The sequence below is a fragment of the Crassostrea angulata genome, chromosome 6 (assembly GCF_025612915.1).
Source record: "Crassostrea angulata isolate pt1a10 chromosome 6, ASM2561291v2, whole genome shotgun sequence".
Classification (NCBI taxonomy): Eukaryota; Metazoa; Mollusca; class Bivalvia; order Ostreida; family Ostreidae; genus Magallana; species Magallana angulata.
In genome coordinates this window covers 55,232,026-55,247,647 of record NC_069116.1, presented here as the reverse complement: position 1 = coordinate 55,247,647, position 15,622 = coordinate 55,232,026, and the positions used below count along the sequence as shown (strand labels likewise).

Here is a 15,622-nt window from a genome sequence, read left to right as displayed (position 1 = left end):
TAAAATGACTGTACAATATTAAAATTCGCTATACATAAAAAATATTAAATACAGTTAGCAAAGCATCATTTCTGTTGGAACAAGCCTTAATCAACTTTAACTTACACGAGCATGTTTTGATAAGCATGTATCTTTTTTTAATTTATTTACATCGATAACTCTTATTGAGACCACTCGCGGCACACATTACCTCGGACATCGGGTGAGACCTGCACCTGGCTGAACCTGTCAATCAAACTCTGTGTATTTGTTTTCATTGGATGGTCAAGCGTCTCTTTTTTTGTCAATAGCCAATGGAAAAATTAATCACTTCAAGGTAATTGGAATCAGTATCTGATGAAGCACACAATTTAAATGATAGAAAATTTATTAATTATTTGAACAAAATTAAATGTAAACATAGAAAGAAAACATACTGATCATTTCTATGAATTGCGGGAAGTAAGTTCTTTGGAATCCCGATTATAGCTATTTTTACAAGTAATTATTTTAATTACTTAAACCAATATTAACGGAAAACAAGACGTAATTAACGCACAGGGATTTGCCTACAATGTACACAGTCATGCAATAAATTATTAAGGGAATCTTTACGAATGGAACTTAATTCAAATAGATCATGATAATCTATATACACTGAACGCCGTTATACATGTAAGGAGCGCCGGTAATATATACGAAGATTGAGTCAAAAATTTAAATCATTTTTATTTCTTGTTCTTTTCAATACAATGTTAAATTACTTTGAAAAAAATCCGTACAGAACATATTTATTTACGCGAATGATACGACATAGGAAAAAAATTATCGGATGTTTGTATAACATTGTTTTCTAACGAATGTGACTAATTTAATTTTAAATATTTTCAACATTATCAATGTAAATAATATCAGATTTATTTCCTGTTTGTATTTTTACATCGTATTCTCTGAAACCAATAAAAATACTAATGTTAGAAGAAAAAATAAAATCCCGCCGAATACTGAAAAACCGATTTCAGTTTGTAATCATACGGATTTTTATTTTTGGTATTGACTTTTGAGTTACGGTAACATTTTTTCTGGATGATTTTTTTATTTATATTTTATGTAGTAAAAGCACCATTCCAACTGTTACTCAATTACATAACAATTGATGACCCGGGGCTATATATGTTCTGAGCTGTGTGCGCTGAAGCGACACAAGATTCTCGGTCGCACGTGGCGATTGAATTAACACAGACTGACCGAATAAACAAACGGTTGGGAAAGTGAAACAAAATGTTACACATAAGAAGAAGCCACCAAAAATGATTTTCGACAGATCTTAATATCGTTTCGCCCCCCCCCCTAAAAAAAAAATACAGCGCGAGCTCCTGTCAGCGGGGCGGGAGGAGGGGGGGGGGGCAGCAATGAGTTCGCTTCCATAATGAAACGAACATGTAGAAAAACTACAGAAGTGATTAATATGTGACCGACAGAATCTAATCTAAAGTTGTTTAAAACTCATGTGAATATTCTTTTAAATAATCATCGAATGCCTCAACTCAGGACATTCTTTTATCGTGCTAGCACCTACCGCAAACATGTAACATGGAACTTTGATTATAATTTGATTTGATTTTTAAACTACCTTGTACGCTATCGTATACACCAATGCTTAATCAACTGTACAAGTAAAATAAATTTATCTTTTCATCTTAAACCAAAATAATAGTTGAAAACATAATAAAATATAGTTGTGTCCGTGCAAAATGCCAAAATATGAAACATGAACGCGTGATAAGGTACAAGATCACGAACCGACCGCGGATCACTTGTCCAATCGTGCCGGATCTCCTCAGCCATGGGCTATGGATGATCATCATTTAAATGTTTAATATTTAGGGGGGTTGTTGTTGTTGATTTAAAACATTATTTGTACAGTTTATAAAATATTTTATATAAACAAACCAACCATTAATTTATGTCTGACGATGTTTCCGATTTGGGTTAATATCGTTCATTAATATTCATTTACACTCAAATTTAATTAAATAAATACAAAATGGACAAACTTTTATAACATAAAATTAAAACAGTTCTTGTATTTACGACTATATTAACTCAAACACGTTCATATGCATGGAAGTGTGCGTCTCGGTGTGCGAATCTTGTGTATAAATAACCGCTATGTAGTGCAGCCGTGGCTGAGATCCTCGGCCGTGGGCGAACGATAGATTACGTAAATGTACAACGCACAGACCCACACAGCTCAGAACCCAGTAAGCCTTGAAAATTGCAGTATAATGACCTTACTCTATCAAATAGAAGTTATTTATTTTAAACTTAAAACCCACAATTTATCTATATCTATTATTGCTTTAGATTGAGAATGACATGTACATTGCTTTTATTAATTAACTGAACGATTTCTTAATTGACACCCAATCGTTTAATCCATAAAAAAAACATGTGTAATCAAAACGAAAACAATTCTTGGGTTTGCGGATAAATAAAATCATATATGAGAGACGCAACTCTCGTGTATTAGATAACCCCTGACCGCTAGGTAGTCCAGCCGCGACCATGGTGACCGATTTTCTCGGCCGCGGGCGAGGGAGAGCTTACGTAATGGTACACACCAGCTCTGATTCAAGGTAGATTTTAAATGTATGGAGTTAATAACTAAAATGTAATGCATAGATTTTTTTTAATTCCATATTTTGTGGTTTACTAGAAAAGAAAAACAATGATTTGTTTTCCAAATCCCGTTTTTAAGGGTTGAGCATTATAAGAACTTAACAACAATGACTTAAACTCCTAAAAAAAAAGCACGTATATTCTAAAAAAAACAATTCTTATGAATTAATGCCGTTTGTATAAACCAGCATACTTTCTGCGGTGACTTTATGCCAGTTGTACGCGCAAAGACTTTCGTTAACTTGTCAAATGAAAACAGGTACATGTTAACATGTAAAGCTTTTTACACTCATACTACACAAATCACATACAAAATAACATTGTAGCGACCTTTATGAGATCCCAACAAACAACTTTTCCAGCGACAGCCATATCAAAATCCAAACCGTTTTTGAGTTATTAAGCAAACTTTTTTAGGGGCCATTGGCCCTTAATTTAAGGGGCCAGCCCTTTTTTATTGGTGTCAAATGAAAGCCCTCTATATTTTGCACAACTTTTATTCTACATGTCTTAACAAAATATTTTTCGTTTAAAAGATATAAAGGAAAATATGTCTAAATTTTCGCACTTTTTTGAATCCTGTTTTTTGACCCCCTACGTTTTCCTAAATAAAAAACGTAATCGAAAAACAAAAACAGATGTGCACAACTACAATGTCTCTGTTATTCAAATTCGTTATATTCCCATTCCCTGCTATCATAGTCTCGGAGCCTTTGTCTGGAAACAAAAGGCCCTAAAAATTTTTAAAAGGGGAATAACTCTTTAACGGAAAGGGAATTCTAAATTTTATGAATTGCTTAAGATAGTGTTTTGTAAAGTACATTAGCCCTGAAAATTTGAGCAAAAACCGTTCAATAATAAGCAAGATATGAAGCCTCAAAGTTCGCGTCTAGGAAGAAAAAAAAAAAAAAGAAAAATAATCTTTCCCGCACAATAATAGAAAGGTCTTCCGTTGGAAACGGAAGACCTTAATTAAGTTTATTCAATACATGAAAATCTAGCAAACTTTTTTTCTAAATCCATCCACTGGAATTTGGGAAGTGGTATCTTACTTACTTAATTTCTAGGTCCTTCAATTGACTTTCTGTGACTCTGTCTATCAGTTCATTAGTCACACCCTCTTCTACAAATTAAAGGTGAAGAAAATAAAAACCCACAAAATTACATGTACACCTCTCCCAAAAACAAGAAACACACAACTCACATCATTATATTTACATCTGCCAAGTATTATACCCTCTATTTCTTACGGAAACTTATAGTTAAATCATAGTTCTATAGAAACAGCCAGATTGAAATCTACACGCCCTGTTTACTGATTGGTCAAAATCTACAGCGGCTGAAACTGACAGGACCAAACTTGACACGCCCAGTTTATCGATCTGTCGAGACCTACAACTACCTAGGAAAAATCACGGACTGCACTAAATAATCATGACGACGTCAGACTCAAAGTTTCACAGGTGACAATTTGGCTGTTTCTTTTAGTTAATGTACTTACGTACATTAACAGTAATTTAGTGAATTTTACTTACTTTTCATGATCAATTTATCAATTGCCTAAAAAAAAGATGTTAATATAAACAATAAAATGCTTTCTTTGATGATTCATTCGGGTAATGAAGGTAGCGATCATTGCAGAAAAAATTTACATATTTTTTCTGCAATGTCGCTACCTTCATATCCCGAATAAATCACCAAAGAAAGCATTTTATTGTTTAAATGTGCGAGTTACAGAACCAGGAGGAGGGTAACATCCCCCCCCCCCTTGTGAAAAAACTCCAATTTTCCCCCTTTTAGGAATTACTTTATCATTGACAGATGGTTCTTACATTTGAACAACCACTTCCCCAAGAAAAATTATCTGAATCCATCTTTGCAGGGTTTTTTTTTATCAGAGACAAGGTTGTCATCATTTCTAATCTTAATGACTTTGGAATACCATATCATCAGATTATCTACATGTACAATTATTGCTGGGTTAATTTCTTTTAAACTAATATTTGCTAGATTATTATAGCTACCCAAAAAGTACAAACACCACCTTGCTCTAGCTTTCAAAGCTGTTGGGAAACTCCCTTGTCTATGTTTAGTCAAATGTAAAAAAGAAAGCAAACTAACAATGGCGTATTCATCTGTAATGTAATGTTAATATAACAATTTTTGATTTCTAGAATGTGAATATCAAAGGAATTACACACAAACAAATAATCAATCATATTAAATGAAAAATTTGGTAAAAAATCTTTCTAACCTTGCAAAACTTTGGCCACATCTGCGAACCCCTTTTCTGCGAGAAGTTTAAGGCAGTCAATACTGAGTAGATCCCTGTCCATGGAGACGACGGAATCCTGGGACAGGGGCAGATCATCCTGAGATTCCCCCTCCCCACTGGGCTTCACCACATACTTCTTGAAAGGAACAGCGCTGTCCTCATCAACACCCTTCCGGGTGGATTTCCTTTTCTTGGGCGGCATGTTTTTTCACATCTACAAATACATGTATATGTGTATTTTAATTGTCAAACTATAAAAACCTTTTTCTTTATCCAGGAATATATAACTATAGTGAACTTGTACAGTAAATAAAAAGGGATCAAAAGAATTTCACACAGTTTTTGACAGGTAAATGGGGATAGTCAAACAACATGAAAAATACAACAATACTCAATTATTCCAAACATAAGTTATTAAAGAACAAACTGGTTATATTTTTTAAAATAGAGAATTCATCACAAATCTTATAACAAATCTGACATTAAATAGATAAAAGAAGGAATGATTGTGTTTAGACAGGGGTAGAGGGGGGGGGGGGGTCCAAGGTCTAATTCTAGCAGTTTTACTAAGGAGAAATCATGAATACATGCAAGTTTGAATTTTGACCCCTGTTTGATCTGCCGCACGTATAGTTAAAAATTAAAATCGATAATATAACATAGCCATACCTGTTAACCCAGATAAGAAAATACCAGTAAATAATATTCATTAAAATTATTTTTTGCGTTATATATAGGATAGATTTTTAATTCACAAAACAACATGTATTTCTCCAGTATCTTTAAAAATGATATCTGTTGTAATGTCTATAGCATCCCTGTAATTCATAGTACCGGTACTATTTACTGGTATTTTCTCATCTGGGTTTCACTGCATATTCAAAATATGCAAAATAAATTTTCTATGTTTACCCTAGATGTCAGCATGCAGTGATGGTTCAATACTCAACAATAAGAAGACTTTATAATATAAAAAGTGGCACTATTGACTTCTTGTATTGTACCATGCAAACAAATTAATAGTTTTCTGAACACAACAAAAGTTGTAATTGCACAATGGTAGTCATAGAAATAAAAAAATTTAAAATGATTGCAAATGCATTAATTACAATGGTGAAATAAAATATCTAACAGTATATTTAAAATATATTTGCATTTCACGTAAAAAAAACGTCGTTTACGCAAAATCTCCCCCTTAGCCAAGTTGGTAAGGGGGAGTTTCTCCCACATAGCAGCTTTGAAAGGTTAACAGGTATGACATAGCCGACACACAGGGAACTTTCACTAAAGGTCTTTTCTTTGCTTACATTCTGAATGAAGGAAGTGTTTGCGCAAACTTTGAGTCAAGGTGATCAACATAAATGCGTCCATGCTACTGTGTTCATGTACAACCCACAGGAACTGAGATACAACTTTTTACAGGTCAGGCACAATCTCTTATTTTATCTACTACGTATCTGTAGCTTATGGCCTTATGTGCTAACCAGCACAGAGAGGACAAAGCAGTATGCATCCATATCTGTAGCTATATATAATCTAGCTATTTAAGTATTTTGGGTTAAAAAGTTACCGATAATTTGCTGTTTAATCAAATCAAATCTAAGTCTAAGATGTACTCAAAACATTGCAATATTTCAACACTTTTAGTGAAAAAAATCTTGACTAACTGGTCATTTCACAATGCAAATTGGCGGGCCGGGTATTCCACGTTAGAGCAAAGATAAAATTCATTATTTATACTATGATCAGCTCAAATGATGTAAATGACCGACAAACAATTATCTTATCAATCATGCAGGGTAAACTTTCTTTGTGTTACTGCAGACCATTAATCTAATGTAACTGCTTCTAAACACAGTAGCTGAATTTAACAGCCAAACTCTTAAAATACCCTCCCCCCACCAAAATACAATGAAAATGTATTTTGTAAAGTTTTAAAATATTTGTCCATGTTATGTAGCTGAATAAACGCTTTGATTAAACATGTTTAGGGGTATATATATATTCAATTAGGCCTTATTATTTTCCAAAAAGAAAGGGAAGCCCTTAAAATCAAAATGTTTTGATTTCCTGCGCCGATTACATGCGTTCATCGTCTCAGTATTTCTTTCAATAAGCCTTTTAATGCAAGGTAAAAAGTCTATCTATATACACACACCAGGTTATGAATATGTAGATGGGGACCGTATGTATTTGCTCTATTATTTCCTTGCCATACAATGATACGCTGACGGCTTACTGATAAAGACACAGGCACCTGAATTTTTATCAATCAGTCGTTTAATAAGTCATATATCGAAAAATTCTACCCCTACAATATATAAATACATAAATGTATTTATATGTATTTATATATAGTAGGGGTAGAATTTTTCGATATATGACTTATTAAACGACTGATTGATAATGTATTTATATATTGTAGGGGTAGAATTTTTCGATATATGACTTATTAAACGACTGATTGATAAAAATTCAGGTGCCTGTGATAAAGATCATGTTTCATGAAGAAAAACTTCCTTAATTTGAAAAAAAAACCTGTGCATGCGGTTATTTACACATATTGTGCGACAACACAACTCATTTATTTTAATCAATGAGAGGAAATATTACCCGTAGTTTGTAAAACTTTTTAATTTGACAGGTATCTGTCCAGCCTGGGGCCCAGTGGAAGAGCGGGAAATAACACGTCAGCTAGTGGTGAAGGTTTCGGTAGAACCCGAACCCAGGATATTTCATACCTAGAGGATGTAGTCTCTCTGTATTTCAATATTTAATAAAAAGGCCTTTATAAAAGTTAATTTACATTAAAAAATATCAACTTTTAAACTGTGGTGTTGTTAATATATTTTTAAAATTCTATTTTTCGTATGTGGTAGAACCGTAGATCGGGATTTCGTTTATATTTCTTATTATTAGTATTTCAATCCCGATGTGATATTATACTATTACTTTGGTAACGCCCACTTTATACGATAGCCAATAACCAGTGATAACTTTTAATGACAGTTGTCTCTGTTCTCTTTTCCGAATATAAACCCATGTAAGTCCTTATTTGATGAGGGAGACAGTTGGTTTTGCTAGCTACTTCTCTCCAAACAGAGAGAGAGAGGGAGACAGCTGGTTTCGTTAGCTACGTTTCTCCTGAGTCCCCGTCTCGTCTGTCTATTTGAGATCCCTGTTAAAGTTAGGTTTTAGGGTTGGGGGATTTTGAGTACTTGTAAACTTGTGTTCTTATTTTGTTATAATAAATTCATACAGGGTTGCAAATCTTGGTTTTCATTTACTTTGAGTTTTGGTTTATTATATCTGGTTTATCTACATTGAGAGTAAAGTCGTTTTCATACCTTTATAATTTAGTAAAGTTTAATTCTTAATGTAGAGATCAAATTCAGTCTCAAAACAAAAATAAACACAACGCGAAGTACTGATAAAAACCTAATATATGGCACTGACCTGCTCGACCCCCCCCCCCCCCCCTCCAAAAAAAAAACAAGCAAACACAAAAATTTCTAAAATGCTAAAAATGGGAAGAAATTAAATTAGAATAGATAGGTGACAGATAATGTAAAGATACATGTAATAAAACATGTTTAATGAGAATGACACATTTCTTTGGAAAAAATATTGAGAATCAACAATATATAAATTGCTTGTTAAAGACCTCAAATTCAAATTTTCAGATAATTGGTTTACATCAACAAACAATTTCATTATTTTGGGGTCTATAAAAATGACAAGAACACAATCTTTATCTGGTTGTTTTAAGGGTATTTGGTATCCTTGTAAAAAAAAAATCAGGTCATTCAAGTCTTTTGATTTTTCGGATATTTAGTTGGTATCACATGAAGCACTTGGGGGTTTTTAGCAATAAGAATATGGAAAAGGGCGAGCTTGATCCGAATGGCCGAACACGTCTTTTTTCAGAATATCACCCAATAAGATAACTGACATGTGATTTGTTTGGCCAATCAAGACACGCATGCACTTAGAGACGTACTAAGAACGTTTTCGTTCATACAAATAGTGAGCGTTGTGCAATATCTGACAAACAGTGAAACAGACGGCGGATTGTAAGTGTACCAAATCTGTTATAGGTAAACTGGTAAATTAGAAACAATTTGTTAACAGGTTATAGAACAAGATTGTAACTTTTAATTTCACATAATGGAATATAATTTTGAGGAGTCGATTAACAAATTTGATTGCTTGTTAGATAATCTCATGGAAAGTGATATCATTGTTGACGACGTGGATTTGGGAGTCAAAGACGAAACTGAACTCTCCCCGAGTCATTCCACGGATAGCGGGTACGGTGAAATCATGACCAGCCCAAGTCACTCGGTGTCCAGTACAGAGGACGCCATTTCTCTAAGTGACGAACAGATGCAGCTTTTCCCAGACAGCTTGGATCAGGAAATCACGGGGTACTTGTCTCGTGATGACTCTAACGATTCTGTTGACATTGTTTCAATTGCAGCTCGAGCCCTAAATACGCCACCCTTACACGACTTTGTTGAATGTGACCAAACAAATGAACAAGACAATGCGTTGACAGTTGGAGCTATTTCTCATGCCAAAATCTCGCGCAGGAAAACGCGAAGATCATCTAAATCACAAAATGCATCAGAATTTAAAGCAAAAGTGAAACATGAACTAGGCAAAGAAAACAGCACCGTATCAGTATCATCAAAATTGCCCCCAATCAAAGTTATTAAGGTTATCAAAACTAAAGATACCAGCTCGATGGAAGAAACGCAAGAACAAATCTACGAGGCGATGGAAGAAAGAAATCGAAAAAATGCCATACAAGCTAAAATGAATCGCGAGAAGAAAAAGGTCTACATTAAGAGTCTGGAAGACAATGTAGAACAGTTGAAAAAGGAAAACAAAACCTTAAAGGTGAATAATGAAAAGCTGCAAAAATCTTATGAAACCATGGAAGAAGAATTGGAGTATTTGAGAAGTGTTTTAGCAAACCAAAGTGCCTTATCAAGCCTACTAAAAAACATTCCACAGGTCAAAAATGTGCAGTTGTCCTCAACCTTTTCTAGGAAAAGGAAGTCAATTGAAAGTGACCATGACTATCCCTTAACTAAGAAGTCTGCGGATTTAGCTGGAGTTTGTCTCCATGTTCACCAGGATAAAGTATCGTTGGAATTCTGTGCCAAGTGTTCGAGTGCTGCTTCTGTGAATGGCGTAGTTCAGTGAAAACATGTGATTATTGAATCAAGTGAATACCCAACTTGCCATAGAGTGCACAAACCTATCCCTGGTTGGCTACTAGGGGACTAGGTCCCATAACTGGTGGTATAAAGTATCGACAGAAAGTTGGCTCATATCTTAACAGCATATTAAAGTTTTGATTCATTGTAAATCATTTATTATGAAAACTATGGGTTTTTTTTCATACTTTGTTATGCTTGTGACGATTTGAGCCAGTTAGAGAAATCATGTTTATAAAAAACAAAAAATCGACCACAAAAAAAGAAGAAAAAACTTGAATCTGATTAACTGACATACAATATTGATGCAATGTATATGTGTATGTAATCAAGAAACAGTTATTAATGATTTACAAGTTTCTTTACAGGAGAGTTTGGATTTGCACACCCCATCCAAGCTTTGATCAAGAGCTCCATTGGCAGACTTACCTTTTTTTGGTAAGGTGAAAAAATTGCAGAGGGTTCCCTGGATCCTAGCGACTCCAGGGTTCCCAAGCTTTGTAATTCACCAACAGCATGATTAAATGATTTTACATCTTGACTGTCAATATTTTTGTTATACATCAATGAATGTATGAATAAATGTCAGTTTTGTAATTTTCTAGCATGATATGTACAAAAATAATTCATAATGTTTTGTATATAGATGTATATATGCTAACATATTTCAAGAGACTGATCACACTTTTTTACCATATTCAGAGAGAATCGACCTGAAAGAGTTGCAATCCCCAAGAAATTCTACATCGGTTTAAGGCCTGAGTTCATTATTGTTAAACAGGTAGTAGTTGATTGGGTTACAGGTATGGTATGGGACCCCAATCAGGAAGGTTGCATTGATAAATTTGGTGGGAAAATATTGCTAAGTGCTAATCAGAAAAAAAACATTACTTCAACAGCAAAAAAGATCTCAGAATCTGTTGTATGGTCTTTTAACTATTTAAATACGTTATGCACATGTATTTGTATAGATTATACCATTCATGTTGTTAATAAAAATAATGATACATGAAAATGTTTTATTTTTGCCATGAACTAACAGATGTCTTTTCAGTTTGCAGTCGTACCAGAGAAGAAAAATGCGATTCAATGCTTTTAAACAGAACTAGTGCTACTGTTTAACTTGGAGGGATGATTGCTCCTCTTTTGGATGGATCTTGTGCACACCCACTGCAGAAAAACTATATACCCTTTAAATTATGAGTTTAGAATATTGGGAGCTGAAAGCCTTTGCAACTCTTGTTCACCAAAGCCCAAATGTTCAGTTACTGTCACCATCCATTGATACCACCCGAATGAGAACTTAAATTAGATTTTAAGATAATGGAAAGTTGAAAGGTTATTGTTATCATCTTAATGGTAACAATGTGTTTACAATGTTACAGTTAATGAAGTGTAATGTAATGGGAAAGTTTGAAAATAGAACTAGTACTAAGAAAGTATCAAATTAATCAATAATTGTAAGTCAATTTGGACAATTTATATGGAGATTTTTATAAAAGTTGTAGTCTGGACTATTGACGCAGGAAAGGTTAATCTAGAGTAAGTACTGACAAGCTTGGTTCACAAAATTTCTTAAAATTGCTTGAGTTTAAATACAATAAATGTGATGCTGTTTGTTTTAGGTAGTCATTAGTTTTCAGTCGGTGGTTGTGCACAAGATTAAGTCATTGGAATGATGCGGGAAAACTGATTATGGAGAGAATCTAATTTAAATTTGAGCTATACATATTGCTAGATTGCTCTAAATATAATAAGTAGAAAAAAGAAATTAAACTTATGAAACCAAGGAGGCAGTAGGCACGCATGGCTGTATGTATACACATTAAAGGAAGCATCTGTAACTTTAGAAGTGCTAGATGTATTCACTTAAATCAATGATATAAATAAATGATTTTGTCAATTTGGCAATCTATTTTTTAAAAAATTAGACTCGTAAATCCACTACGCAGAGGAGCGAATCTACAAGTCTAATTTAAAATTTTAGATTGTTGCTTTAGTGCCATTCTTCACTCAAATCAAAACTGAATTAAGGTCATGCGACACGTTCCTCAATTATATATAACTATATCAGGAATGTGTTGATGGTTTACTACTATTTTGACGAGATTTCTTGCAAAAAATTAGTGTACCTTGCCAGGCATTTCTGCAAAATACTAGAGTTTGCAATTTTCTATATAATCATCTTGAAAATACACTTGAATTGCTGATATAAAAATAAATACGTATACAGCACAGTAAAATTCACTTTATTGGACCTCTATCTCGGCCGGGGCGGGGCTTTGAACACACGACATCTAGAACCTATAAGTTTCTGGCAGTGAGCGGCCATGGTTCTAGACACGTTACCACATCAAATTGAATTTTAATCATTTTTAGAATAATTTTATAAAATTAACATTTTTTATTGGAACTCTTTATTACGAGGAGATACAAAAAAGATTCTCAAGGAACGTGTCGTCTGACCTTAAGTTGGCCATGACAACTTGTCGTATGAACAAAACACGTCTATGGTCTGTCCCAAGATATTGCTTTGGCCATGACAACTTGTCGTATGAACAAAATACGTCTATGGTCTGTCCCAAGATATTGCTTCTATCACTTTTTGATGATTTTTTTTAAATAAAATACATATACCTTTGAAAGAATGTTGAAAGGGAGAATATATAGGATTTCTTCATTGACACATCGATTCATTTTTCACTCGCGGGAGCGAAAACGAATTTCAGAGATCTTGTGGAGATTTCACAAAAAATCAAGAAAGGAAAATATATATAACTTGTCATTTTAAAATAAGATGAAAAATGAATAATTCATTTGTAAAGTGTTTTTAACATGGGACCAAGTAAAAACGTTAAAATGACGTTGCGATGAGTTTGTGGTTGCGCCGGGTCATTAGAAGTAGGCAAGATTGTTAGCTTACCAGGAATGAACAAATGATGTTATCAACTTCAAAATGTGTACATTAATAAAAGACAAACTAGATTATTTTCAGGTGAAATTTCAAAGATTTATCTTTTTTCCCATGGGAGTAAGAGTAAATGTCTCGATAATTTCCGAACAACCCTCGTATGAGTAAGAAGGAATCATTCTTTTGAATATGAGGTGACAATTTCGGTCGGAGCGTGGTCAAATCTATCGTAGACCTTTTTGCTTTTATTGGATTTGATCACGCCCCGACCGAAATTATCACATCGTCATGAATGATTCCTTATTCCTTAAATAAAACGCAAGCCGAGCATATATTCTACAACATAACACTTTAGAAAATACTAATTCACGGACAAAAGTATTGTCTTATTCATTGGCCTGAATCCGAAAAAAACTTAAGGGTCATCCACACCTTTGGGAAAAGTTCTAACCCCGGGACCATAAAATTAACACGAACTCGCTTTTTACAAAAGGAACATTTATATAGTGAAAATCGAAAGTGAGCTTGTCTAACTTTTATGACCCCGGGGCCTGTATACAAGCCCAAACTTCTAAATTACTTAAAGATATGGATTCCAAGCATGTGTTTGGCTTAAAAATGAAATAAAAAGGTTTCAATTTTGGGAATAATATCAACTTTTGAAATTTTACCTCTATTAATTAAAACAAAAGTCCCTTCAGTATTCGAACTCTGGACCTGCGGGTCAGTAGATCGAAGCTTCACCCATTGCGCTAGAGAGATAAACACTAATATTTGGCGATAACTGATTCATAATGGGTAAATTAAAGTCGCCATGTTGTAATGTACTGTCATAAAGAGAAAAAGCAGTGGGATGTCGAGGATCATTACAGCTAAATATAAATCCTCAAAAGGGGGTCCGGACACCCTAACCCCTTCTGGTAAATTAAAAAATTTTAAATTAGAAAAAATATATCGAACCTCGGACCACCCCCCTAGCGGAAAACGTAAACATCCTTTCCACCCCTTACCACTAGATTGGAAAAAAGGTTCCGGATCCGCGCATGCTTGATAAATATTAACTGATAATGCATCAAACACCATGCTCAGTTTTTGTACCGACCTGTTCGGACTCATTTTTTAAAAATTGTAGCTGGGTTGGACCTCTGATGAGTGGCAGACCCTGGAACGTTTCCTAAATGTGCCCGAAACACTGATTCGTTTCATATGTCAGGTCCTCTACGCAGTGGCGTCGGAAGCAAATTGAAAGTTGGGGGGGGGGGGGTAAACTAATCCTCAGAAATATTAACAAATATAAATATAAAAAAACCTAATTCCCAGAATCATGAAAATCCTAATCCGTGGGTGGGTGGGGGCTGAAATCTCTATGAAACTATGTGCCTATAATGGTTAGGTCTAACCTTGCAAAAAAGTGGGGGGCTAAGCCCCCCTAGTCCCCCCCCCCCCCCCCCCGGTTCCGACGCCTATGCTACCGACGACCGCCACGAGTAGTACCGGGTGTCAATGATTGTATACACGGGGAAGAGAAAATGGGTGAATAAGACGAAGCAAATGTCGATTGCATTCTATTTTCTTCAGAAATATTGACAAATATTAATTAAAAAAAACCCTAATTCCCAAAATCATGAAAATCCTAATCCATGGGTGGGTGGGGGACTGAAATGTCTATGAAACTATGTGCCTAATGGTTAGGTTTAACTTTGCAAAAAAGTGGGGGGCTAAGCCCCCCTATCCCCCCCCCCCCCGGTTCCGACGCCTATGCTACCGACGACCGCCACGAGTAGTACCGGGTGTCAATGATTGTATACACGGGAAAGAGAAAATGGGCGAATAAGACGAAGCAAATGTCCATTGCATTCTATTATAAAAAAAAAATACAGTTTTAAATCTATTTTAATTTTTTTATGTTATTATATTTGTTAATTATATGACACAATCATCAACTGCGCAATTTCTAAATAAAGTGGATAATTATACATGTATTTAAAACACGAACAAGAAATTCCAACATCCAGATTTGATATACTTAGTATTTTACTAGAAAAACCTATTTCGTTGCAGTTTAACCCATTTGGTTTTTCAAATTTTAAAAAAGGAAATGAATTTTGGATAATTATTCATGTATCTCTATTAACCACTACAAGAATGGTATTCTAATGTTTTCCAGATATGGAACGTAGCACCTACAGTTATCGTCCAGTAAAAGAACGCTTTTATCTGTTTGAAGATAATACATCAAATTATCTTGAGAAAAATCATAATTAAAAAGTTCACTGTCAATGAGAGGTTGGTCACGTGATCAAATCCTATCTGTGAAACCCAAATTAAGGGCATCTCGGAAGATTTACGTGATCAAAATCTGATGAGAAATCCTTTGGGCTTCACGGGATTTGATCACGTGACTAACAAAGTTCATATCCCGGTGAACTTTTTAACTTGCTGTTTATTTCCTAAGTAAACTGGTAATTATTAAAACATTAGATATCTAGATCTATCATTTGTTTTGTGACTGCATCATATGGCGGATCTAGAAAGGGGGGGGGGGGGTTC

At 34.4% G+C, this 15,622-nt stretch overlaps 2 protein-coding genes across 5 annotated transcripts in view; one reads left to right on the top strand and one right to left on the bottom strand.

The window, feature by feature from the left end:
- The window catches only part of LOC128189674 (deoxynucleoside triphosphate triphosphohydrolase SAMHD1-like), a 33,480-nt gene extending 25,792 nt beyond the window's left edge, over nucleotides 1–7,688 (bottom strand). For both annotated transcript variants that reach the window (XM_052861374.1, XM_052861375.1), the window contains exons 1-3: nucleotides 7,550–7,688; nucleotides 4,916–5,150; nucleotides 3,718–3,784 (exon numbers count right to left, since the gene is read on the bottom strand). In XM_052861374.1, coding sequence (XP_052717334.1) covers nucleotides 3,718–3,784; nucleotides 4,916–5,138 — 290 coding nt within the window. In that variant the 5' untranslated portion in view covers nucleotides 5,139–5,150; nucleotides 7,550–7,688. The remainder of the gene's footprint in view (nucleotides 1–3,717; nucleotides 3,785–4,915; nucleotides 5,151–7,549) is intronic.
- Nucleotides 7,689–8,867: 1,179 nt separating this feature from the next.
- Nucleotides 8,868–14,284, top strand: LOC128189480 (uncharacterized). Of its 3 annotated transcripts, none has more exons than XM_052861109.1 (3): nucleotides 8,868–9,009; nucleotides 9,153–10,599; nucleotides 10,864–14,284. In XM_052861109.1, the coding sequence occupies exon 2, from the start codon at nucleotides 9,161–9,163 to the stop codon at nucleotides 10,145–10,147; it is 987 nt and encodes a 328-aa protein (XP_052717069.1). In that variant the 5' UTR covers nucleotides 8,868–9,009; nucleotides 9,153–9,160; the 3' UTR covers nucleotides 10,148–10,599; nucleotides 10,864–14,284. The 3 variants fall into 3 exon arrangements, with proteins under 3 accessions (XP_052717069.1, XP_052717068.1, XP_052717067.1); XM_052861108.1 differs by having other exon boundaries at nucleotides 8,908–9,033; XM_052861107.1 differs by having other exon boundaries at nucleotides 8,960–10,599.
- Nucleotides 14,285–15,622: the final 1,338 nt, after the last annotated feature.